Source organism: Hemiscyllium ocellatum, chromosome 1 (genome assembly GCF_020745735.1).
Source record: "Hemiscyllium ocellatum isolate sHemOce1 chromosome 1, sHemOce1.pat.X.cur, whole genome shotgun sequence".
Lineage (NCBI taxonomy): Eukaryota > Metazoa > Chordata > Chondrichthyes > Orectolobiformes > Hemiscylliidae > Hemiscyllium > Hemiscyllium ocellatum.
This window is the reverse complement of record NC_083401.1, coordinates 98,967,261-98,991,753: the sequence shown is the minus strand read 5'-3', so window position 1 is coordinate 98,991,753 and position 24,493 is coordinate 98,967,261. Positions and strand designations below refer to the sequence as shown.

Here is a 24,493-nt window from a genome sequence, read left to right as displayed (position 1 = left end):
TTACATAAAATCTGCAGATGCGTACTTATACAACTCCTAAGCAAGATTAACTAGAATTTCTTGCCTGCCACTGGCAACAATTAGATTTTGTTTGAGCATAACAAAGCTGTTGCCAGCCTTGAGGTTATTTTTTATGTCCGTCAGTATGATTGGTATCATGAGATATTTCATGAATATTAGAGTATACAGGTTTTTATTTTAATTGCTTGTATGAGGTACGATTAGAGACATATTGTTGCAGTGATGCGTACAGCTCAGTCAAGTATTAAATACATAACAACTATAATAACCAGTGGTTGAAACATAGTCCCCTCGTCAGGAATTGCCCAACATCCTGAGGTAGCATCATGGTGCCACCATTATGTTGTGCTGTAGTTTATCTTTATCCAGAGTAACTGCAAAATCCACTACATTAAATTTTACTAAGTCCTAAATTTTAAAAAAACACTAGTCTTTTCTTTAACTCTTTCATTCATTGAAGACAAAAACAGAAATATTCTCATTATGTGTGTTCATACCACAGACAACAACCCTGATCACTGCTCCCAGACAGGACAAGAGAACAATCAGGAGCTCCAGATTCCTCCTTTCTGATAAACATTAGGCAATTCAAATCCCAGAGATTTCACAGAGCAAAAAGGAAGACTTATGGCTCAGCAAGTCTGGCTTTCTGTGAGAGCAATTTTAACTGATTCCACAACTTCGATTTTCTTTCTCTTCAGGTACTAATCCATCTCCCTTGTGAAAGGCACCATTGCACTTGCCTCCAAAGCAGTGCATTTTGGATAGGATTCACAAAATTGATTGCAGAAATGAGAAACTTTCATTACATAGATAGCTTAGAGAAGTTGGGACTGGCTTCCTTGGGAGATTTGACAGAAGTATTCGAAATAATAAGGTCTCTGGACAGAGTAAATAAAGAAAAGCTGTCACAGACGAAAGGATTGAGAATAAGTGGGCACAAGTTTATAGTAACTGAGAAAGGTAGCAATGGAAACTCAAATAAACTTAATTTGATGTAGTGAGTGGTCAAAATCTGGAATGGGCTGCCTGGGAGTATCATGGATTCTACCGAGACTTGCAAGCGGCAGTTGGATTATCTGAAAAAAAGTAGAATATACAAGATCACAGGGAGAAGGTGAGGGAATGGTTCTAGATTAATTGCTACTTTGGACATCCAGACCAGACAAGGAGGACTACATGGCGTCCTTCTTTGCTGTATCAATTTTGTGATTATAAACCCTAACCGCTCACTGGATTTAAAATGTCACCTTTGGTTCTTTTCCCAATTTCCTTAAATCAGGGTTTCCTGGCCTGCGAGCCATCAGCCAATGGAAACAAATTCTCATCAGACTACTCTGTCGTGAGCCTTGCTGATTGTGAACATCTCAGGTCAAATCTCCTCACAACTTTATGGAGAAGTGCTAGGACTAGAAACTGACAGTCGATTTTGAAAATAGGCAACATATAAAAGAACTTTTGTCATCCAAAACACAAAATGCCACACTTGCTTTTCTTGAAAGTTTCTGGTCTCAGGCAATTTTCTTCAGAATGTTCAACATGAAACTAGCACAAAGCTGATAATATTGAGATATATGTGTTATCCAAAGAGTAGTGTCTAGAATCAGGCATACAACATATCTTAATCCATTACAATAAAAGTCACCATTGAAGATGTATCTAGGTTTTACATGTCTAAATCTTGCTTAACTCCATATAACATTTGACTTTTTAGCAGTGTAATTATTGTCAGTAGTCACTACATAGAGAGAAATGAAGGACATACCACAGTCTGCCTCATCACTCCAGTCATCACAATCATTGTAACCATTACACAACAGCTTCCTTTGGATACAGAATCCACTGCCACACAAGAATTTGTCCAGTTCTTTGCAAGATTCTGCAAGGAAAAGAAATAAAGGTACATTAAAAACTCTGGAATTTATACACATTGTTCTTTCTGCTAGATTTCATAACTATACCATGGACAATATATGTGGTGAGGCCTTTTAAGGTAGGATAACTGGAACATTTCATGTATCTTCAAAACCCACGGCCACTTCCACCCAGACAGATAAGGGCAGCAGATACATGGGAGCATTGCCACCTTCAAGTTCCCCACCAAGCCTCTCACCATGCTCACCTGAAATATATCCCCATTCTGTCAAAATCCTGGAATTCCCTCCCCAGCAACATTATGGATCTGTCTATACCAAATGGACTGCAGCACTTCAAGAATGCCACTCACTACAGTGATTGGAATAAGTTTAGCCAGGTGAACCTCAGAATATGAGTTCCCTGATAGAGGCTGTTAATCTGGTCCAATCAGGGAGCCCTGGCTGACAGATAAGCACTGGCTCTGAGGAAACTGAATCAGTGTCATGGATTGTCCACATGTAAATAAAGGGTGACTTGGTGATGGGATATCGGCCTCTGTGAACTTCTCAGTGTTGACGAGAGAAAATCTTGCTCCTGAAGAAAATTGTTCATGTCGTGTTTTAATTGGAGTAACCATTTCTAACATCATGCCATTATTTGGGAAGCTTGACTCATTTGATCTTGCCATCAAAGACTGGCCCAATAGGTGGAAATCTGCCTTCCTTTTCTGGGCAAGTGACATCAGGGCACATGAAAAACAATAAGTAATTCTCCTGACAGCTTGTGAACTCATAACATTTTTAGTTATTGGAAATCTAAATTTCCCTGAGGTACCAGTAACTCAAACCTTTCAAGAGTTGACAGATTTAGTTAAGGAATATTATGAACTGAAATCTACTCTAATTCTGAGCTCCTATCAATTTTACTTGGCAATTCAATAACCAGGAAAATCCATACTGGGAATTTTGACAAGGTTAAAATGACAGGCACGGTGATTCAATGGTTAGTGCTGCTGCCTCACACCACCAGGGACCTGGGTTCAATTCCAGCCTTGGCTCACTGACCGTGTGGAGTTTGCACATCCTCTCTGTGTCTGCTTGGGCTTCCTCCAGGTGCTCACTGGTTTCATCTCAGTCCAAAGATGTGCAGGTTAAGTGGATTGGCCAAACTAAATTGCCCATAGTGTCCAGGGATGTGTTGATTAGCCATGGGAAGTGCAAGGTTACAGGGATAGGGTAGGGAGGGATGGGTCTGAGTGAGATGCTCTTTGGAGATTCGGTTAGGACTTGTTGGGCCGAAGAGCCTGTTTCCACACTGTAGAGATACTATGATTTAAACAAATAGTAAACTGCTTTTGGCAGCTAGATAAGCACCCTGTCTGTCAGACAGAGGATTTATATGCAAAGCTGGCAGGGAGACTGTCCTTCATAAAGGCATGCATACTTTCAATTGTGGTTAGATTAGAATGCTCAGAATTAATACCCATAAGGGTTTGTACCAATACACGAGACTGCCATTTGGGGTGTAGACAGCCTGTGCAATATTTCAGCAGATGATGGAGAACATTTTATAAAGGGAGAAAGTGAGGACTGCTGATGCTGGAGATCAGAGCTTAAAAATGTGTTGCTGGAAAAGCACAGCAGCATCAAAGGAACAGGAGAATCGATGTTACAGGCATAAGCCTGAAGACAGGCTAATGCCTGAAACGTCGATTCTCCTGTTCCTTTGATGATGCCTGACCTGCTGTGCTTTTCCAGCAACACATTTTTAAGAACATTTTACAAAGTCCAGCCCAAGTCATCATTTATTTCAATGATGTGATAATGACAGGGAAGACCATGAAGAAGAACTTAGAGAATTTGGACATAGTCCTTCGATGTTTTGCCCAGGCCAGCTATGCCTTAGAAGGGAAGAATGCATTCCAAGTGACCTGCTTGGGCTACAGAGTCAACAAGACCAGGAAGGAGAAACAACAGCAGGAACACCAATGCTGGACACAAGACTCCACTAAGCTAGAGAGACAGTTTACTTCAGGGGATGAAATTTGGGTAGGAACCAGGGGAATGGCCCTGCATGGTTGACAGGCATGGTTAATTCAAGGTCAGGTCCAGTGACGTATAAAGCTTGTGTAGGTGTGACGGTCCAAGTGCAAGAGATCAGTTACTGTGCATCACACACCACACAGAGTTGGATGAGCTTGACCCAGTGCTAAAACGCCCCAGGTGAAGCTATAAGATAAAGGAACAGGCCTATATCCTCAGACTCAGCGGAGGAGAGATTTCATGATTGTAACGAAGTTAGCCAGGTGGACCTCATAGAATATGAGCTCCCTGATTCTGGCTGCAATCTAGTCCAATCAGGGAGCCCTGGCTGACAGATAAGAACAGGATTTATCCTCTCCCTTTATGTAAGCATTGCCCTTATCCGTCTTTGTTTGTTAATGGATCACTGGCCCACATGGGACTTTCCTGGTGGTGGAAGAAATGGAATAAAGTTTTTGCACAATGGTTTTTTTTCCTGAGTCACCGCATTTACACATAACCACAGAAGACGTGGGGAGTACATAAGCACTACTGCTAGGCCTCGCCTTGGGGGCAGTGAGAGAAAAAAAATTAAACAGGAGATTCGGAAGTCTCTTCAGACTCAGGATCAAGATCTCAAATACATTACGTTGACTGACTCTCCTTTGTCTAACTTGCTCATTACCTCTGCAAAGAATTCTAACAGATTTGTCAGGCATGATCTCCCCTTGATTAAGCCATGTCGAATCAACCCTATTTTACCATGTACTTCCAAGTACTCTGTAATCTTATCCTGAATAATGGATTCTTATATTTTAACAATGGCCAGTTCAGGCTAACCAGCCCATAATTTCCCAACTTCTGCCTCCCTCCCTTCTTAAACAGGAATGTTACATCAGCCATTTTCTAGTCCTCTGGGACTGCCCCTGCATCTCCAGTGATTCCTGAAAGATCACCAATGTCTCCATAATTTTCTCAGCTATCCCCTTCAGATCTCTGGGGTATAGTCCATCCGGTCCACCTTTAGACCTTTCAGCTTCTCTAGTGTCTTCTCCTTAGTGATGGCCATTACACTCAACTCTGCCTCCTGTTTTTCTTGAAGTTCTGGTATGCTGCTGGTGTCTTTCACTGTGAATATTGATGGAAAGTACCTATTCAGTTCCTCTGTCATTTCTTTGTTTCCCATTATTACTTCTCTAGCTTCATTTACCAGTGGTCCAATGTCAACTCTTGCCTCTTTCTCATCTTTTAGATATCTTAAAAAAAAACTTCTGGCAATTTGTTTTATAAAACAAATTAGCTGACCCTCATAACTTATCTTTCCACCCCCACCTCCTCCCCTATTGCCTGTTTTAGTCCTCTTCTGGTTTTTAAAGGCTTCCCACTAATCTTGACCACATTGTATGCTTTTTCTTATGTTTTCAAGCTGTCCCTGAACTTCCCTCGTCAGCCATACTTCCCTTATTCTCCCCTTCTTCTTTCTTCTGTTGTGGCTCCCAAACTATTCACAGAAATGCAAACCATTCCTGCTCCACTGTCTTCCCTGTCAGGCTCCCCTTCCCTCATGTCTTTGTGGTTACCTTTATTCAACTGTAATACCTTTACTCAATTAGTTACATATGATTCCAGCTTCTCCCTCTCAAACTGCAGGGTGACTTCTATCCTATTATGCTCACTGTCCCCTAGGTGGTTCTTCACCCTAATCAAATCTGCCTCATTACACATCACCAAATCCGCCTCATTACACATCACCAAATCTGCCTCATTACACATCACCAAATCCGCCTCATTACACATCACCAAATCTGTCTCATTACACATCACCAAATCCGCCTCATTACACATCACTAAATCCGCCTCATTACACATCACCAAATCTGCCTCATTACACATCACTAAATCTGCCTCATTACACATCACCAAATCCGCCTCATTACACATCACTAAATCTGCCTCATTACACATCACCAAATCCGCCTCATTACACATCACTAAATCCGCCTCATTACACATCACCAAATCTGCCTCATTACACATCACCAAATCTGCCTCATTACACATCACCAAATCCGCCTCATTACACATCACCAAATCCGCCTCATTACACATCACCAAATCTGCCTCATTACACATCACCAAATCCGCCTCATTACACATCACCAAATCCGCCTCATTACACATCACCAAATCTGCCTCATTACACATCACCAAATCCGCCTCATTACACATCACCAAATCCGCCTCATTACACATCACCAAATCTGCCTCATTACACATCACCAAATCCGCCTCATTACACATCACCAAATCTGCCTCATTACACATCATCAAATCCAGAATTGCCTGTTCCCTAGTGGGCACTACCATAAACTGCTCCAAAAAGAAAAATCTCGTAGACATTCCACAAATTTATTTTCATGGGGTCCACTTGAGTCCAGATTTTCCCACTCCGTCTATGTATTAAAGTCACTCATGATTATTGTAATCGCTCCTTTCTTAAATGCCTTTTCTAGCACTTGATTTATTCTTTCCCACATCCTGGCTACTGCTAGGAGGCCTTTTGTCCCTTTGCAGTTTGTCAACTCTACACGCACAGACCCTATGCCCCTGATTCCATATCACTTCTTGCTATCGGTTTAATTTCACTTCTTACTAACAAAGCAACCCTGACCTCTCTACCCATTCTTTTGATAGGACATTGTTCCTTAGATATTTAGTTCTGAGCACTGATTCCCTTGCAGCTGTATCTCTGTGATACCCACAACCAATTTCAATCTGTGCTACAAGCTCATTTACTTGGTTTTAAATCACAGAACACAGGACATAATTTTACATTCATATTGTTGACATTATTAACTTTCATATACATTAAATTTGAACAATCTGTAATATGTATTTATTCAACATTAATATACAGTTTAAGATTAGATTCCCTACAGTATGGAAACAAGTCCTTTGGTCCAACAAGTCCACACCGACCTTCTGAAGAGCAACCCATCCAGACTCATTTCCCTACATTTAATTCACCTGACCAGCACATCTTTAGATTGTAGGTGGAAACTGGAGCACCTAGAGGAAACCCACGCAGTCACGGGGAGAATGTGCAAACTCCACACAGACAGTCACCCAAGGAGGGAATCGAACCTGGGTCCCTGGCACTGTGAGATAGCAGTGCGAACCACTGAGCCATCATGCTGACCCAAATATTAAGATAATAGTATTTCAAAAGCAACAATGCCACCTTATAATACAACAGCTATCTTTTAGCTGTATTAATGAATATTTCCCCGTCATTTTTTTTATTTGTTCATGGGATGAGGGTGCATTTATTGGCCATCCCTAATTGCCCAGAGGGAAGTTAGGAGTCACCCACATTGCTGTAGGTCTGGAGTCACACATAGGTCAGACCACCTAAGGAAAGCAGATTTCCTTCCCTAAAGGACGTTAGTGGACCAGACGGGCTTTTCTGACAATTGACGATGGTTTCATGGTCATTAGATCCTTAATTCCAGATTTTTATTGAATTCAAGTTCCACCATCTCCAGTGATGGAATTCAAACCAGCGCCTACAGAACATTACTTGGGTATCTGGATTAACAATCCAGCCGTAATATCATTAGGTCATCACCTGCCCTCTTAAGGTATAGGACCCCTTCGGGGACCGTGATCATTATATGATAGAATTCAGCTTCACTTTCAGGAGGTTATTAAAAGCATGCTGTACGATGACATATTAGAGGAAACCTGCAGCATAGATTTAGATACCTGGGTTTTGGAACCTTTATATTTTATTTGTGAAATCCAGTTACAAGATGAGCATGAGCTTTGTTTTCTATCAGTCAGCCAATTTTTTATTCATGTTGCTGTTGTCACTTTTACTCAATGAGTTATAATGATAATTTGTGTCATCTGTGTCCAAGGTAATTGTTAACAATTATTATAGTCCAAAAATGTGCAAGTTAGGTGGATTGGCCATTGGTAAGTTAGGGTTACAAGGACGGCTGGGGTGGGGGGTGCTGATCTGTGTAGGATGCTCTTCTGAGGGTGGGGGGGAGTTGATGGGACTAATGGTCTACTTCCACATTGTAGGGATTCTATGATAAAATAGAGACTGCTACATATATCTTGTACTGAAAAGATTCAGTCTCTCCTTTGATCAGTTTGTGCAGATTAATTGCGTCCTATATGTACTTTATGACAATGTTACCTAGGTATGGAATAACGGCCTCCCCTTTTGTGATGGATTAGTTACTCTTGTTTTCTGCAGGCGTGGTTCCACAATCTCTCCAAACCTACCAGAGCAATGCTGACAAAATAATGCTCGAGTAAAATTCATGGTTGTCATTTCAGAGTGGAGAATTAGAATCATTTGCCTCAATGAATATCTCTAAATTTTGCATAATTAAAAATATCAGTAGTTCAGCTTCCTTAATTGAATCAGTTCTACTCTTACTGCTCTTCTCGCATTTCTAATGTCGGTAAGATCCTGTGAGTTCAAATGTTTCTTTGATTATAGCTTCTGCACAGACAGTAAAGAGGATAGGACCTGTGTCTAACCAATTTTCCTATTGCTTCTCAGATACTCTCATTTTTGCTGTTTTTCTCATGTACAGCTTTCTCCTGAATCATCCATTTCTCCAGTCTACTCCAATGTCTTTCAGTAATGTCAAGAGCTTGATCTAATAAATCCAGATGAAAATCTACAAAATACACACAGCATGGCATTGGCTTCTTTCTTCAGGTGATCATTATTGCTTGCACGAAGTCCTGTGACATTCTCATGGAAAATAATTGTCTTTGCACAGTTTCACAAGCATTGATGCTGCATTTTTAAAATATTTTTAATCAGCTCTGCAGGTATTTCACTTATTTTGTTTTATCTCATTGCTTGCTATTCTTATCTCAACCTGTAATGTACCTTGTCCAATGAAACTTTGTCAACGCTACTCTCTTTAGCTCAGTCTATGTCTGTGCAGAAACAATGATTAAGAAGCACTTAAAAACAAAGGTGTCTGCTGTGGAGATTATGCGGTGAATGATAAAATTAGTTAAATTTGAAGATGAGAAAGAACTTGTAGCAAGCACAGAAGGATTATAAGAACTAACAGATGGAAAAGTAATGCAGGCATGAAATTAAGAATAAAAGTGAACATTGGCAAAACCAATGTGATTCATATCCAAAATCATCAAGGGATGCATGCATATAAGGAAGAGAACTGGAAGTAATGCAAGAATTTAAGTAGTTAAGATGAAGCATAGTATCTGCAGATCGAAAATGTAACTGCGAAATAGAAATAAGAATAGCAATAGGAAAGGTTCTATTTAGTAAGAAGAGATGGTTTTGAACTGGAAAGCTGAATAAACAACATGTGAAAAGCTTGGCTTGGCCTGTTTGCAGTGAGCTGAGATGTGGACATTGTGGAAAAAGACCATTTTGCTAAACAACTTTGAAATGCAGGTTTAAAGGAGAATGGAAAGAATCAGCTGAACAGACAAAGTAACAAGTTGCGAAGTGCTGAGGAGAATGGAAGAATAGGGCTATTTTCTGAATATAATTTGAAAGAAGCAAAGAGTGGACAGAAGAAAACTTGAGAGTAAATGGATTGGTCAGAGATAGTATTGATGGAAGATTTCAAGTGTAACGTGGAAGGAGGAGGAGAATATCGATGCAGAATGGCTTGAAAATTGAAGGAACTCATTGGAAAATGGAAAGACTGATACTGAACAGAGTGACATTGTCAAGTGCCCTCAGGTGGAGCACATGTCATAAGGATGTGGATGAGTCTTAGTAATATCTCTCACTGATCTCCTTCATCATTGCCAGGACATGTCTCATAATCTTCCATGTTTCTGCTTAGTCAGATAGGGATCAAAGACTTTCTGACATAGGGAGAGGCATTTGCCGTAGACAGGTAAAGGATTGTTTCTTTTTAGCCCTCGTGAAAAGAAACTATATTCTGGTATCTTAACCACATGTTAATTGTGCTTTTTTAAATATAAAAATGAGAGAATGGGTTTTGTTTCAGAAATCCAATATTCAAAGTTGTTTTTACAAATCTCACTTGTGGAAAATCATGTAGTGTGATATGGTTCAATTAGTGCTTGACCAACCTGCACCAAAATGTTTGCTAAGTGATAGAAGAGTTCAGCAAGTGACATGCATTTCAATCAATCTTAAAGTGCTACATTACAGGCTTGTCAACAAAGATAAAGCCCATGGAACAAAAGAGACATTAACAGCATGAATGCACTTGGCTGAGTGGTAGAAAGCAAATAGCAGTAGTAACTGGTTATTCCATTGGACAGCAGTAAAGTATAGAGTGGGGTTCCCCAGAAATCAGTACTCTCACGCCTCAGCTGAATCTTATGGTATTTTTGGTGAGGTCTGAGTTGCCGCAAATCTTTGGAGTGTTCCTCTTTGCAATGCCGATTGAGATTTCTCGCCATATCTTATCAATGTCACCGCATTAACTACTTCCCCGCCTTGAGTGATTCTCACTCCACTTTATCATGTGCCTTTCCCCAAATAGCTTGTCATGCTGGAATATCCCAGCATTGACTGTTATCCCTGGCTGCAGTCATTTTAAAATGCTGTTGAGCACATGGACAAGCACTGTCAGTCCAAAGGCACCCTGCGGTCACCCAGGCATATGACCCAGACATGACAGAAATGGGAAAAGTGGTGCCCAGCTTTGTGGGTGGGTCTGGAGGTTCTGTCAGACAGGGTAGTGCACAAGTGGTAGTGCACTTCCTTCTCCACCAGGACAAACAGAGAAACAGACACATCACCAGCACTTGAGTCATCTGGAGAAATACAAGCAATATAGAAAGAAGATCAACCTTCTCCCCTCCAGAGGTATGTGACTCCAGCAGTGTTAGTGTCACTATCTTCTCCCTGATACCTCATGCAAACCATTTCCGCCACAAGACCCACCTGCCAACCATGTTCATGCTCTACACTCTCATTGTTGCCTGCAGCATCTTCCCTCATTTGCTTTCCCCCACCCCACCCCACCCTATCCCACAACATCACTGACCCTGCATGCCCTCTGCACAGCCTACTGACTCACTCAGGACTCCATCCCCACCTGCACTGAAAGCATCAGCTATGCCACCCAATTTCATCCCTCTCTCTCATTCCATGAGGAAAACAGCCCACAATAAGACAGGAAGCTTTAAACAAGAAGTAGATCGCTCACATAGTCCTCATGAGAGCAAGATCCTGATGCTGACAATCCTGAGCTACAACTATGACCTATCCTCTAGATTGGTATGGGAGGCTGTCATGACCCACTCTATCCAACTGACAGGTGCCTCCATGAACTTCAATGATGACCACTCCCCTGAGACTACGAGACATTGCTTGCTGCTCGTGAAGAATGTTTACCACAAATGATGGTGCTGATGTGACATTGATGTAGCAGAGAAGGATGCAAGTCCCCTCAACTGAGGACTGCTTGCCAATAAGAAAAGCTGCCCAATTGTGTGACTGCACGAATAGGCAAGGCAAGGCACAACAAGGCATGAATGCTGCGTGCGTGCAGATACATGGTAAGTGACCGAGCACAAAGGTAGCAAGCAAGCAGCACTGAGACATGATCTGGACCAATCCATGAGTTGGATGCCTGTGTTCTTGCAGCAGCATAACAGTGGCCACTGCCAGTGCATCCTTCAAAGTCAGAAGCCTGCAAGTAGAAGGGAGAGGCACCACAATTATCATCAGGGTTGGCAAATGTTGAATGACAACTTCCTAGCATATGGAGTACATGTGGCTAATGACCACAGGATCTGCTCTGCAATGGCTTTTGATTCCACAGCATCTCTTCACAGACAGTACTAAGCTGCATTTGCCAGTATCTACTCTGAGAAAACTCAACACAGAATCCAAGGTGTGCCTCAATGTCGTCGTTCAGTGCATTTGGTGAGAAAGAAAGCTGAATATTAATGAGGCAAGTTTTGTGGCATTGATGAGGTGTTTAACAAGGTTTAATCCCTATTAACTGGTAACTCACTGCTTGCTAGAATCTCACATCACCATTTTGCAAATTTATAACAGATGCAACAAGATGCTTCAGACATCAAGAAAGGCCTAGTATTGTCACGTGATTCTGTTGCCTCGTCAGGTCATTATAAGATTCTAGGTAAAAACAATGACTGCAGATGCTGGAAACCAGATTCTGGATCAGTGGTGCTGGAAGAGCACAGCAGTTCAGGCAGCATCCGAGGAGCAGCAAAATCGACATTTCGGGCAAAAGCCCTTCATCAGGAACTGCCCCCTGCTTCTCTTCATAGATATAAGTGATGTGGGTGCACAGGGCACAGTTTCAAAGTCTACATCGACAGCAAAGTAGTGAAAGCTGTGAGGAATGCAGGGTTAAATAACAGTTGAAATTCAGTGTAGAGATGTTTAGAGTGATTCCTTTAAAATTCATTTGTGGGATGTGGGTGTCACTGGCTAGCCAGCATTTATTGTCCATCCCAAGTTGTCCTGAGAACATCGTGGTGAGATGCTTTCTTGAACTGGTGCAGTCCATGTCCTGGAGGTAGATCCAAAATGGCCTTAGGGAGAGAATTCGAGGATTGAGACCCAGTGACAATGAAGGAATGGTGATATATTTCCAAGTCAGGATGATGAGTGGCTTGGAAGGGTACTTGCAGGTGGTGGGGTTTCCATGTATCTGTTGTCCTTAATCTTCTAGATAGAAATGGTTATTTGGAACATTTGTTAGCAAGAACAAAAAAAGTCAGTATGAAATAAAGGATATAAATTCAAAAGACAGGGTGGCAATGTGGGTAGCAGTAGGAGCAAAGAGACATAGAGATATATACACACAAATCACTGAAGGTGATTGGACAAATCAGATAGCAGGTTAATGATACATACTAGATACTGTGCTTGACAAATAGGGAAGTTATATTGAAACTGTATAAGTACTGGTTGACCTCAGCTGATGTTAGGAAAGGCTTTAGAGAAAGTGTCAAAAAGATTCACAAGAAGGTTCTGTGGATCAGGAACTTGTGCTATGTGGCTAGATTGGAGAAGCTGGAGCTGTTCACCTTGAATAAGAAAGTATGAAGTGGGGATTTGATAGAGATATTCAAAATTATTAGAGGTCTGGACACAGTAGATAGAGAGAGACTGTTGGCATTGATGGAAAGATCCAGAGCCAATTTGAGAGAAGAAATGGCACTAAAAAGAAAAATGTTTTCTGCACGGAAATTAGTTCAAATCTAGAATGTACTACTTGAGAGCATTATGGGGGCAGATTCAATAGTAGCTTTCCAAAGAGAATGGAATAATCAATTGAAAAGTAAATGTTTACATGGCTACAGAGAAAGATGGAGACTAGACGGGTGACTCCTGCAGAGAATCGATGGACATTATGAGCTGAATAGCTTTCTTCTGTGGTGTAAATTAGGTGATGCTACAACAGTTGGTTCAAGGCCCATCAGAACTGTTTGCCTCCTGTCCTTATTACAGGCTTGATCCAGGTACATACATACAGTCAAAAAGAAAAGAGTTGTTCCAAACATTAATGACATATTCAAACAAAATATGGCATCAAGAAGCCTGGCAAAACTGAACTCGCCTAAAGTGAAGGAAAAAAAACAAAATCCCAATAGTTTGTGTTACATGTGATAAGAAGGAAAATGGTTGGCGTTGCCCAAGAACAGTCATCATAGTCTTAAAATATCACCATGTAACTATCTCAGAGCAATTGGGATGGTATGGTGGCTCAGTGCCTCACAGCATCAGGGACATAGGTTCACTACCACCCTCAGGCAACTGTCTGTGTGGACACAGTTATATCTGTACACAAAATCTCTTGTGATAAATCCCATTAGCCTTCCTATCATGCCAATGAAAAGGTAACATCAAGCAGAGTTGTCAATCTTGGTTCAATGAATAATGCAGCAGAAGGCATGATTCAAAATGAGGCATCAACCTGGTGAAGATACATAACAGGACCACTTGTTTGCCCAACAATAGGAGTAGAATGCAATAGGCAGGGTTAAATGATCTCACTATCAAAACAAAATTGGAGGTTTTGCCAGATTCAGTTCTGAACAGTTGTGGACATTTAAATAACTAATTGGATTTTATTATGATTTGGAGATTCTAACAAATCGAATTTAAATTTTTAAAGTGATGAATAGGTATGCGGTTGAGGGTAGTGCAAAAGTAAGACTTTTGACAAAATCTTATATGGCAGACTGACTCAGAAGCCACGAGCCCATGGGATCCAGGGCAATTTGGCAAATTGGATCCAAAATTGGCTTAGTGGCAGAAAGCAAAGAATGCTGGTCAAAGGACACTTTTGTGAATGGAAGTCTTTGTCTCGTGATTCTCCGTGGGGTCAGTTCTGGATCCTTTGCTGTTCGTCGTGTACATTAACGATGTAGACATAAATGTAGGAAGTATGAGCAGTAAGTTTGTAGATGATCATTAATAGCAAAGAGGAAAGATTTAGACAACAGGACGATAGAAATGGGCTGGTCAGATAGGCTGAACTGTGACAGCAGAACTTAATTCTGAAAAGCGTAAGCCAGTGCATCTCCACTAGACTAATAAAGCAAAGGAGACATTCAGCAGCTTTCCCTTTCAAAGGACACTGACTGGACCATTCCAGGTATCTAAATGTTGCATGAAGCATTCGATAACCAGGGTAGGATCCCAGTTTGTAGATTTACTGAAGATAGAACCTGTTCCTAGTCTATTTGTCATGACTTTAAAAGCACTGAAGTTAGGTAATAGTTAATTTGTTTTTCAGGCCCAATGTTAAATTTTTAGTAGTACATTTGATGTAGCAGCTGTTTGAGGAAGTTCAGCCTCATCTGAAAATACATCCATTTTCTTCCTCTTCTCATTTACTGTTTTATTCATTTTTACTTCCCTTCTGGTTCTATACTTTGGTTGAATTTCGTCTGTGTTATTCATCAGGAATCATATTTCTAAGATTCATTTCAAGTTCAACTCTATTTATACAAGTACCTTTATATTTCCATTAGATTTTCTTTGCATCACCCCTGAACAAACTAACTACTACCCTAAACTTCTCTTCATTAAATGCTTCTCATTGTTTGCCCACTGTCTAATCTGCCACTTTTTCTTTCTAGTTTATCTAAACTAGTTTTCCTTTTATCTCATTAAAATTGGCCTCTTCCCAGACAAGTACCTTTATGTTGACTGTTCACACTGTCCTTCAACTGTCTAATTACTCTATGGCTGTTGTTTCTGAGATATCGCCCCACTTGCTCCAATTTATTTCTCCAAACAGAGCCAGCAACACTTCCTTCCTTTATTGAACTAAAAGTGCTTTTGATTTGGAAAGCACACCCAAAGACATAATAGCCACATCCCTTTTCCATGGGAAGGTGCAATTATTTTTACCCAAATATAAGATACAAAATATTCACGTTAAATAATTCCAAAATCTTAGCTTCTAATGGGTACCAAAAACTATGAATAAAATTTCCAGAACAATGTGTGCTGGAGATGGAACGATAGAGTTCTACGAAAGCTTTCTGTTTTCTAATGAGGAGTTGACAAAATACAACCTAGGTTCCAGTTCTAAACTAATCTCTCATGATGCCTCCTTACAGCTTTAGGTGCTCCATAACTGCTAAAATTGTAATATCTGCTGTAAGAAAATTGTTTTGACAACAAAGAAAAAAAATTGACCAAATTGCTGACCTAAAGACAAATAATGGAATATATTTTACAATGCGGACGTCGCAGTTGCTTCTTTGGAGCCTTTTTGGATTTTGATCTCCCTTGCACAATCTTATCAGTAAGTAACAGTCAGCTATACCTCATACCCCTCACAGCTTTCCACCATTTATCAGATGACTTGTCCAATAGCCAATATTCAATGTGCAAAAATTTCTTTCAATGAAACCTTAGCAAGGATAAACATTTACCACAGTTCCCCATCCCAAACTCAGTAATTACTCATACTTTCCATCCCTGCAACTGTCATAAGCTGAGTAAGACAGTTTGCAAACTTGCTGCTGTTTTTACCAGGTTTAGTTTTTGACTAGATGCCTATAATATCACTCCATTTTAACATCCCTCCATCTCATCTACTACTAAAATCCTCATCCAGGTGTAGTTACCTCTAAACCAGAATATTCCAATCCTCTCCTGGCCAGCCCTACTTTCTACTATCAGGGGTAGGTAGGAATGTGGCACCAAGGTCACAATTAAATCAGCCATGATCTTGTCAAATGGAAGAGCAAGCTTGAGAGGCCAAATAGCCTATTCTGCTCTCAACTTGTGTGTACATTCATAACCCTTAGAAAAATATGTGCTCATTCAAAACTCTGATGTGTAGATCTTAACTTGCTCCAAATCTCATTCACCCATCAACTCTGTCCTTGCTGACCTCCACTTGCTCTCTGTCCCACAAATTCACTTTTAAAACTTTCATTTTCCCCCACCAAACTTCTTGCACAGCTTTTCACTTCCTGTCTGCGTCATCTATTCTAGCTCTACGAACTTTTGAGAAATCAGTTTCTTCCAATTCTAATCTTCGAAACATGCTTGATCATAGTCACACCACCATTGGCAACTGCCATGGCAGCTGCATTGGATCAGAGTGTTGAAATTTTCTTTGTAAGCTACTCTGCCGCTGTATCTTCCCTAACATGCCACTGAGAAAAACCTCTTTGGTTAAGCTTTTGATCATCTTTCCACATTTTTCCCTCTGTGGTTCTGTGTCAAACAATATCAAAATAAATTGAAAGCTTTCACTATGTTAAATGCACTATAAAAGTATAAATTGTTGTTCATCTAAAATCTTACTTTTATCTTTTAAAACTGTAATAACCACTAGAAGGTTGCATTGACCTCCCCAATATTAATGTTAAGTGCAATGAGATTGTAAAGTGTTTCTCCTTGTCCATTCTGTAACCTAGACACTGTCAATGGGAGAAAAAGTCTCAAGATCTGTTGAAACATCCCCCAGAACCTACACACACACATTCAAAATGCAAGAAAATGATATTACTCAAGAGGAGCAACACATAACTATTTCCCGAAATCATCATTTCCCATTAGTAAAATATGAATTTTTACACATCCAGCCAGTTTTGTAAGCTTATTATGAGAAATTGTGGGAAAGAAACAATGAAAAATGCATTTGCTAAAGAATTATGTTATTTGTGTTGATGTATATCGGACTAAACAGATGGTTGAGAAAGGATGCTACCTTAGAGATTCTTCAGCTGTGTTCAGCTTTATGTATGTTCACGCTGAGCAATAACATGATTGGACACAACGCATCTCCCCATGGTTCAGCCTGACTTGTCTCTTCTGCAAGGTAACTTTTTATTTTAGAATCAGTAGTTTGCCTTCACTATTCAATAGTTAGTCAAATAGTAGCAAGCCAAGTGACTTATAGCAACGTAAACCTATGAAGATAATTTCATTTTCTTCATGCCTTCACATGCCTTTCTCTAAAAATTGGACTGATTGACACTTCACTAGAATGGGGCCAAATGCAAACTAACATGGAGGACTATGCTAGCAATTTCAAAGCTCAAATAAGCATTATTTCATTTCTGTCTTCGCTTCAATTTGATTCAAATGTAGAAAATAATATTATACCTGGGGCAGACTGGACTGGTAACCCAGAGAGGAGAAAGTGAGGTCTGCAGATGCTGGAGATCAGAGCTGGAAATGTGTTGCTGGAAAAGCGCAGCAGGTCAGGGAGCATCCAAGGAACAAGAAATTTGACGTTTCGGGCATAAGCCCTGATGAAGGGCTTATGCCCGAAACATCGAATTTTCTGTTCCTTGGATGCTGCCTGACCTGCTGTGCTTTTCCAGCAACACATTTTCAGCTGGTAACCCAGAGACCCAAGCTAATATTTTCGGGCACATGGATTGTAATCCACTATAGCAACTAGTGGAATTTATATTCAATTAATAAAATCTGGAATTGAAGCTAGTCTTTTAATGGTGACAATTGAATGCTCATCAATTATCGCAAAAAACCTCATGTTCACTAATGTACATGGAAACTGTCATTCTTATGCAAACTGACCTAGACGGTGACTTCCGACCCACAGTAATGTGGGTGGCTCTTAACGGCTCTCTGAAATTGCTGAGCAAGCCACTCAGTCCAAGGATAAGCAACAAATACTCACCGTGTCAGTGGCACCCATATTTGATGAAATAATAATTTAAAATGCTCTGAAATCCCTGTACATGGAATAAATCTTCACTTTTCTTGCCTGCTCCAACTTGGAATCTAACAAACCTTATTTTAAAATCTGCACAGTCCTTGAGTGTTACTTTCAGCGATATGAGTGGCTGGTCAAACATCACCCGATACAAGTCCCCAGACAAATTGTAAGTTTCAGCATATGTGTTGTCATATTCCCTCTCATTTTTTAGTTGGAAAGTAAGTTAAAAGCCTGAACTTCTCCCGAGATTTGTGTGCCCTAGGAAAGGCAAGATCAAGATGTGAAAATGTTAAAGTAACTCACTAGTTGTAGCAGCATTCATACAGAGAGAAACAGAGTTAAAATTTCACTTCCAACGAAGAGTCATATTGGACTCAAAATGCTAACTGTTGTTCTCTCCACAGATGCTGCCACAAATACTGAGTTTCTCCTTTGTTTTATTTCAGAAAATCTCCAACAGCCACACGGTTTTGCTTTTAATAAAGGAGAGAGAAAGTCGCCTGCTCCATTTCAACTGATCTCACCATCTGTTTTTGGCTTGGCTGGGAGTTAAAATCCAGGCTACTAACTTTGGATAACTCACAAGAAAGTCTCCTGTCTGGATGTAGTTAATAACTATTAATGTCTCAAGTGGAAACAGTGTGAGAGAAACTACCTTCCATAGACTTGTCCTCACAACTTGAATACACATCCTCTTCCTCTCCTTTGACTCCCTGTGGAGATATTAATTTCTTGACAGCTATATTGAGATCTCATTTTTAACATAAATTATACTGAACACCTTCTGTGGCCAAATGACCAATATTCTGGAAATGTGACACCCTCCCACAGTTAAATAATGTGCTCAGATTCACCAAGATAAGTTTCACAGAACCATTAATGGTTGGAAAATCCTGCAGGACAAATTGACCTTGTACCCAAAATCACAGTAATGTCTTGTGTGAAGCTCCACACTGAGTTCAAATCTGTAAAGTCTCCAGTACTGTTCATCACACAGATGGTGGATAGCTACTTGGGAAAAGCAGAGAAAGGATTGTACCCTTCAGATGCACAGCTCAGGGATGGAAGGAGAAAACTAAATACAGACAGAAAAAAGGAGTTGATTTTGTCATTAAATTTGCCATAAAGCTTTGCTTTTGTTTGTGAAAATAATTATACAGTTAACTAGAAATCTGAATATTGACCCAAGGCTTTGATTTTCTTTTCCTCTTCTTTCAGTAACAAGATACCAATGTTCCATAATCACCAGAAAAATTTGACCTTAACATAACCTGTTTCCTCATTAATAGCATTTATATATACTGTAAATGTGGTCTTTCTTCAATTGCTTCTCAAATTTCCATGCTTTCTGGAGTCTTTTCAAACTTAAAATTGCTTTGAAAAGAAAATGCTTTGAATTTGCCGGACATTGCAATTTGCTCTATGCGGTAAACAAAATGAGATTACAAAAGATCTCAATTCATTATACCTCACTGAGCTAACAGTAGTTTTTATTGCTTTGAAATTTTCCACTTGCAAAAAGGTGCATGGACCCACTTTATTGGTATACGGTAACTAGGATTTCAGATTTTACGCGTTGTCATGGAGAATATACATGTTATTGCTGCGTTAGGTTAATTACTTACTCAGCCATCTGTCATCCTGTAAATCAAAGTTTTCATTTGGAATATATATTTCAGGCTAAGGCACTTCTAGTTTCCATCTTGGTACTTTTTATCCTCCTGTTTAATTCAATTAAAGTTGAAAATGAAAAGAAAATGGTAACTTGACTATAATTAGGGCGCCAATTTTCCATTAACGGAGGTAATTGAACCATTATCGTGGCAATGATTATATGATAATGTATGCATCAACTGTTGGTATTTTTCTAATAACACTACAAACAAATATAAAACAGTTGCTACTATATGGCTATTTATTGAGCAACCATATACAAGGTCAATGGGAAAGCATCAGATAGAATAGGGAGGGGGCTGCACTTTAAAGAATAAAACAGATAGCCACCAAAAGAAAATTGCAAACTAACTTAGATCATAATTATTTCAAATTAAATGGGGCAGTTTCAGCTAATACTGTAAAGGGTGTGTTAGTGAATCACCAATTATTTTACATTTCTTTCTCCTGAGTGTAGAAGGCTGAGGGTGACCTTACAGAGGTTTATAAAATTATGAAGGGAAAGATAAGGTGAACAGCCAAGGGGTAGGGGAGTCCAAAACTAGAGGACATAGGCTTAAGGTGAGTGGGGAAAGATTTAAAGGGGACCTGAGGGGCATCTATTTTCCCCACAGAGGATGGTGAGCATTTGGAATGGGCTGCCAGAGAAAGTGGGTAGAGGTGGGCAAATTGCAACATTTAAAACACATTTGGAGAGATGCATAGATAGAAAAGGCTTAGAGGGATATGTCCCAAATTGGGACTCGTTCAGTTTAGGAAAACTAATCAGCATGGACGAGTTGGGCTGAAGGGCCTGTTTTGTGCTTTGCACGACACTATGACTCTGTCACAATTTTTATTTCTATCAACTTCAATATAAGCAAAATGGTTAGAGATATAAAATAGGCTTGTGACTTGCTCAGCTTGGTTTTACAAGATTGCACAAAGGTACCATTATCCTCATTAATTTCAACAAGGATATTGTAAGGAAAATCTTCAAGCTTTCAGGTGATAGCCAAATAGAAAGCATAGTAATTGTAAAGCCACAAACAGCCTCAGGAAGATTTAAGGGGCTGAGACTGGGTGTAACTGGATTGAAAGCAGATGGTTTAGAATTGGTGCCAGTTATACTTCTCTGCTAGGATTCAATCATACTAACTGAGAAGAAACAAAAGTCATTCTGCCTGTTTAGCATTACCATTGTAGTGATTCTAACAAGGTCAGCCAGATGGACCTCATAGAATATGAGTGCCTTGATTGGGGCAGTTAATCTGGTCCAATCAGGGAGCCCTGGCTGACAGATATAAACAAGAATGTTGATCACACAGCATTGCCTTTTGATGTGAAGGGCATTGCTTGTCACAGACCACTTAGGTGTTTCCTTTCTTCCTGGTGGTGGAAATGAAATAAAGATTTGTGCACTTTGTGTCTCTCACTGCGTCTCACACTTGCACACACACCAAAAAAAAGATGAACAGGAGATTCACCTTATATTTTTCACTGCACCTGCACACACACAACAAAAAAAGAAAATAAACAGGAATGTCCCCTCTTCTGCGGTTACGTTAGAGCCCGGGTGCCTCTGGAGAAGGAGCACCCTGGAGTTATTCAGGGAGAGGTGGATGCCACAGGGAGTGGAGTGCATTATTTCCCCCTCCAACTCTATTTTGATTTAATCCCTGCCCTCCCCTTCACTGTTTGATCACACAGCATTGCCCTTTGATGTGAAGGGCAATGCTTGTCACTGGCCACTCGGGTGTTTTCCTATTTCCTGTGTTGGAAATTGAATAAAGATTCGTGCACCTTGTGTCTCTCACTGTGTCTCACACCTGCACACACACAACATGGGTGCTGGGGGATAAAAAAAGCACTACCACAGTTAGGCGATAGTGTGGAGGTTAAGATAAAAAAAATTTTTAAAAACAGGAATGTCAGACATCTTGTTCACTCAGAACAGGCTCTGAGGGAGCTGGATTAGTATCAAGGACTTCCACATGTAATTAATGGGTGACTTGGTGATGGGATACTGGCCTCTGTTGAGCTATTTCAGTGTGACGAGTGTAAAGCATCCCATTGAAGACCGAGCCTCATGCGTGGAAGGAATGTGTTAATTTTTTCAGGCAAATGACATTGGGCCACATGAAAAACAATGAGTAATACTCCTGACAGCTTGTGGACCCATAGCTTTTTTTAGTTATTAGGAGCCAGATCTTCCTGAGGCACCCAATACTAAAGCATTTCAAGAATTAATTAACTTAGGGAATATTACAGCCTAAAGCTTCCTCTAATTCTGAGTCACTATCATTTTTACTCCATAATTCCAGGACTAGGGAATACATATCAGAATTTTTGATGAGGTTAAGATGACTGGTAGAGGCATGTGACTTGATTTGATCTTTAATGAGATGCTGAGAGACTATCTGGTATGTGGGATTAATTATGTAACCATGCAAAAGCACCTAGTAGCTTCAGTTGGACCGAAGGGTCTGTTTCCATGCTGTACATCTCTATGACTCTAAGATTTGAGGGCACAACTGTATAGTGAGGGATGACTCTTTAGAACTGAGATGAGGAGGAATGTTTTTCAGCTAGAATTGTGCTTTATAAAAGCATTGTTGTGAAGTATTATTTTAATATCAGTTCAGTTTATCGTCTTGCGAGAAACTTTCTTTTCTGTACCCAGCAAAAGACGCTCCAAACTTAACTTTGCAGCCCTTCAGCTCTGAGCTGTGGAACTGGCTCCATTTATAAGGACAAGAGCTGCACACATTTAGGAACATCACTACCTGCACGTTCCTATCCAAGCCACTCACCATCCTGACATGGACACATACTGCAATTTCTTTGTGGTTACTGGAGTTTCTTCCCCAAGGATATTGTAAGTCAACCCACTGCACATGGACTGCAGCAGTGTAAGAAGGCAGCTCACCACCATGTTCTTGCTGGCCAGCCAGCAGTGCCCACAACCCACAAGTGCATTAAAAAAAGAGCATGCATTGCACATCCTCAGAGTAGCTTCTTCCAAAACGGACAATTTAGTTGATACGCTGTCATGGTTTGCATTTTAAGGGCAGTCCATCACCTGAAAGAAAGTTATGCCTGGTATCCAACAGGGATGCCCTTTCTAAATGCCAATCACATTGACCAGAATGGTAAAGGCACATTAAACCCCATTGACCTATTGTTATCATAGGAAGAGGGTTCTTGATTAGATTACATTAAATCAGTGAAAGATTATATCAGGCAATGAAAAGGTTTTTTTGATCATAATACATTTTCCCTTGGCAAAGAGCTAGGACAGCATGAGAAATTAAATGCAGCATTTTCAGTTGTCAGGGTTGTAAGAGACAATAAACTACTCAGTTCTGATTGAAAGTGGCTCAACCTTTGGCCATGATGCTTAATCAAAAGATATTTCTTACCAGGGACATGACAGACAAATGAAGGTTACAACTGTAAATGTTATAGTGACTGTTTCAGCATAAAAGCTGAGGGTATACATGACAGATAATTTTAATGAAAGAGAAATGAGCTGTATCCCTTGTTCCAGTGCTCAATACATGTCATTTATTGGTCTCAATTCATTAGATGAGAGAGAATTATTTAATTTTGGTTCCTTGCTAAATTATTACAGGAATCAGATAAATCCTTACTCATCATAAGTGTATGATACTCCATCAGGACGGAGGGACGTGAGCTGAGTTCAGGTCACCCTCTCACAAATGAGTCAGAATTTTGAGTGTTCAAGCAGCACTCAAAGTCCATAAGGATCATGGCTTGAATTTTCCCTAAAAAATGCCTGCAAGATTCAAGCTTAAGGATAAATTTGAAAAAAAAGTCGACGCTGTGAAGATAATGGATAGAATTGGTGAGGAATTGCTTCTCCAATCACAGACTTTTGTTTTCACATATTTGCTACTGATCAGCTCTCCAGACAGCCTCCCAGCAGTAAACAGGGGAAACAAACAGCCGGTGATTGGAAGAGCAGCAAGCTGTTGGGGAAGTAAGAAAGAGAGGAAAGAAAGTTAGTGAGAGAGCCACTATGAATCCTTCTGCCAGGGGTGGTCAAGGAGGGGGAGGGGGATCAATCCACAGTTCTATTTTGCAGGAGGCTGCTAGGAAGTGTTTGGATGTGGTGGGAGAGAGAAGAAAGAGGCTGCTAGGGGAAGGTATGGGAAAATGGGAAGAAAGGCTCCATAGAGGCTTCAAGGAGTATGGGGGACTGGGGAAAGACTGCGGAGTTGACAGACAGGGAGGGTGTGATGATGGCTCCAAGGGTAGAGAAATGGAGGTGAAAAAGGAAAGAGAACAGTTTTAAACCTGTTAGCATAGGAATCCCCAGTTAACTCGGGGACATAAAAACTTGAAATCAATGATGTAATAAATTTCTTGATAATGAATGTGGAATATATAGCTTAAATGTTCAGCAGCTAATATATCTTTATGGTTATGTATAGCGAAAAGGTAGTGGTTATTTAAAGGAACAGTAATTCTTAAACTTAAATCTGAGATTGAGATCTGAGATGCAATAAAAAAAACAGTGATTGCCTGGTTTAAAAACTTTCAGCTTTGTGAATGACTGTGGCCATAGCACTGTGTGTATCAGGAGAGAAGTGTCTTTCAGTTATTTTGACAAAACTTTTGTTGTAAACTCATGTTCCAATTTAAATACTATGATGTCGAAGAAATTAATGCTTTCCTTAGGTTTTGTAGCTTAAAAGTATAATGGACGGTTAGTAATTACTGCAGATT

General features: G+C 40.1%; 1 protein-coding gene across 1 annotated transcript in view; it reads right to left on the bottom strand.

The window, feature by feature from the left end:
- Nucleotides 1–24,493, bottom strand: part of corin (corin, serine peptidase) — a 232,537-nt gene that overhangs the window by 70,800 nt on the left and 137,244 nt on the right. Inside the window, exon 7 of the mRNA XM_060830982.1 lies at nucleotides 1,787–1,888. Coding sequence (XP_060686965.1) covers nucleotides 1,787–1,888 — 102 coding nt within the window. The remainder of the gene's footprint in view (nucleotides 1–1,786; nucleotides 1,889–24,493) is intronic.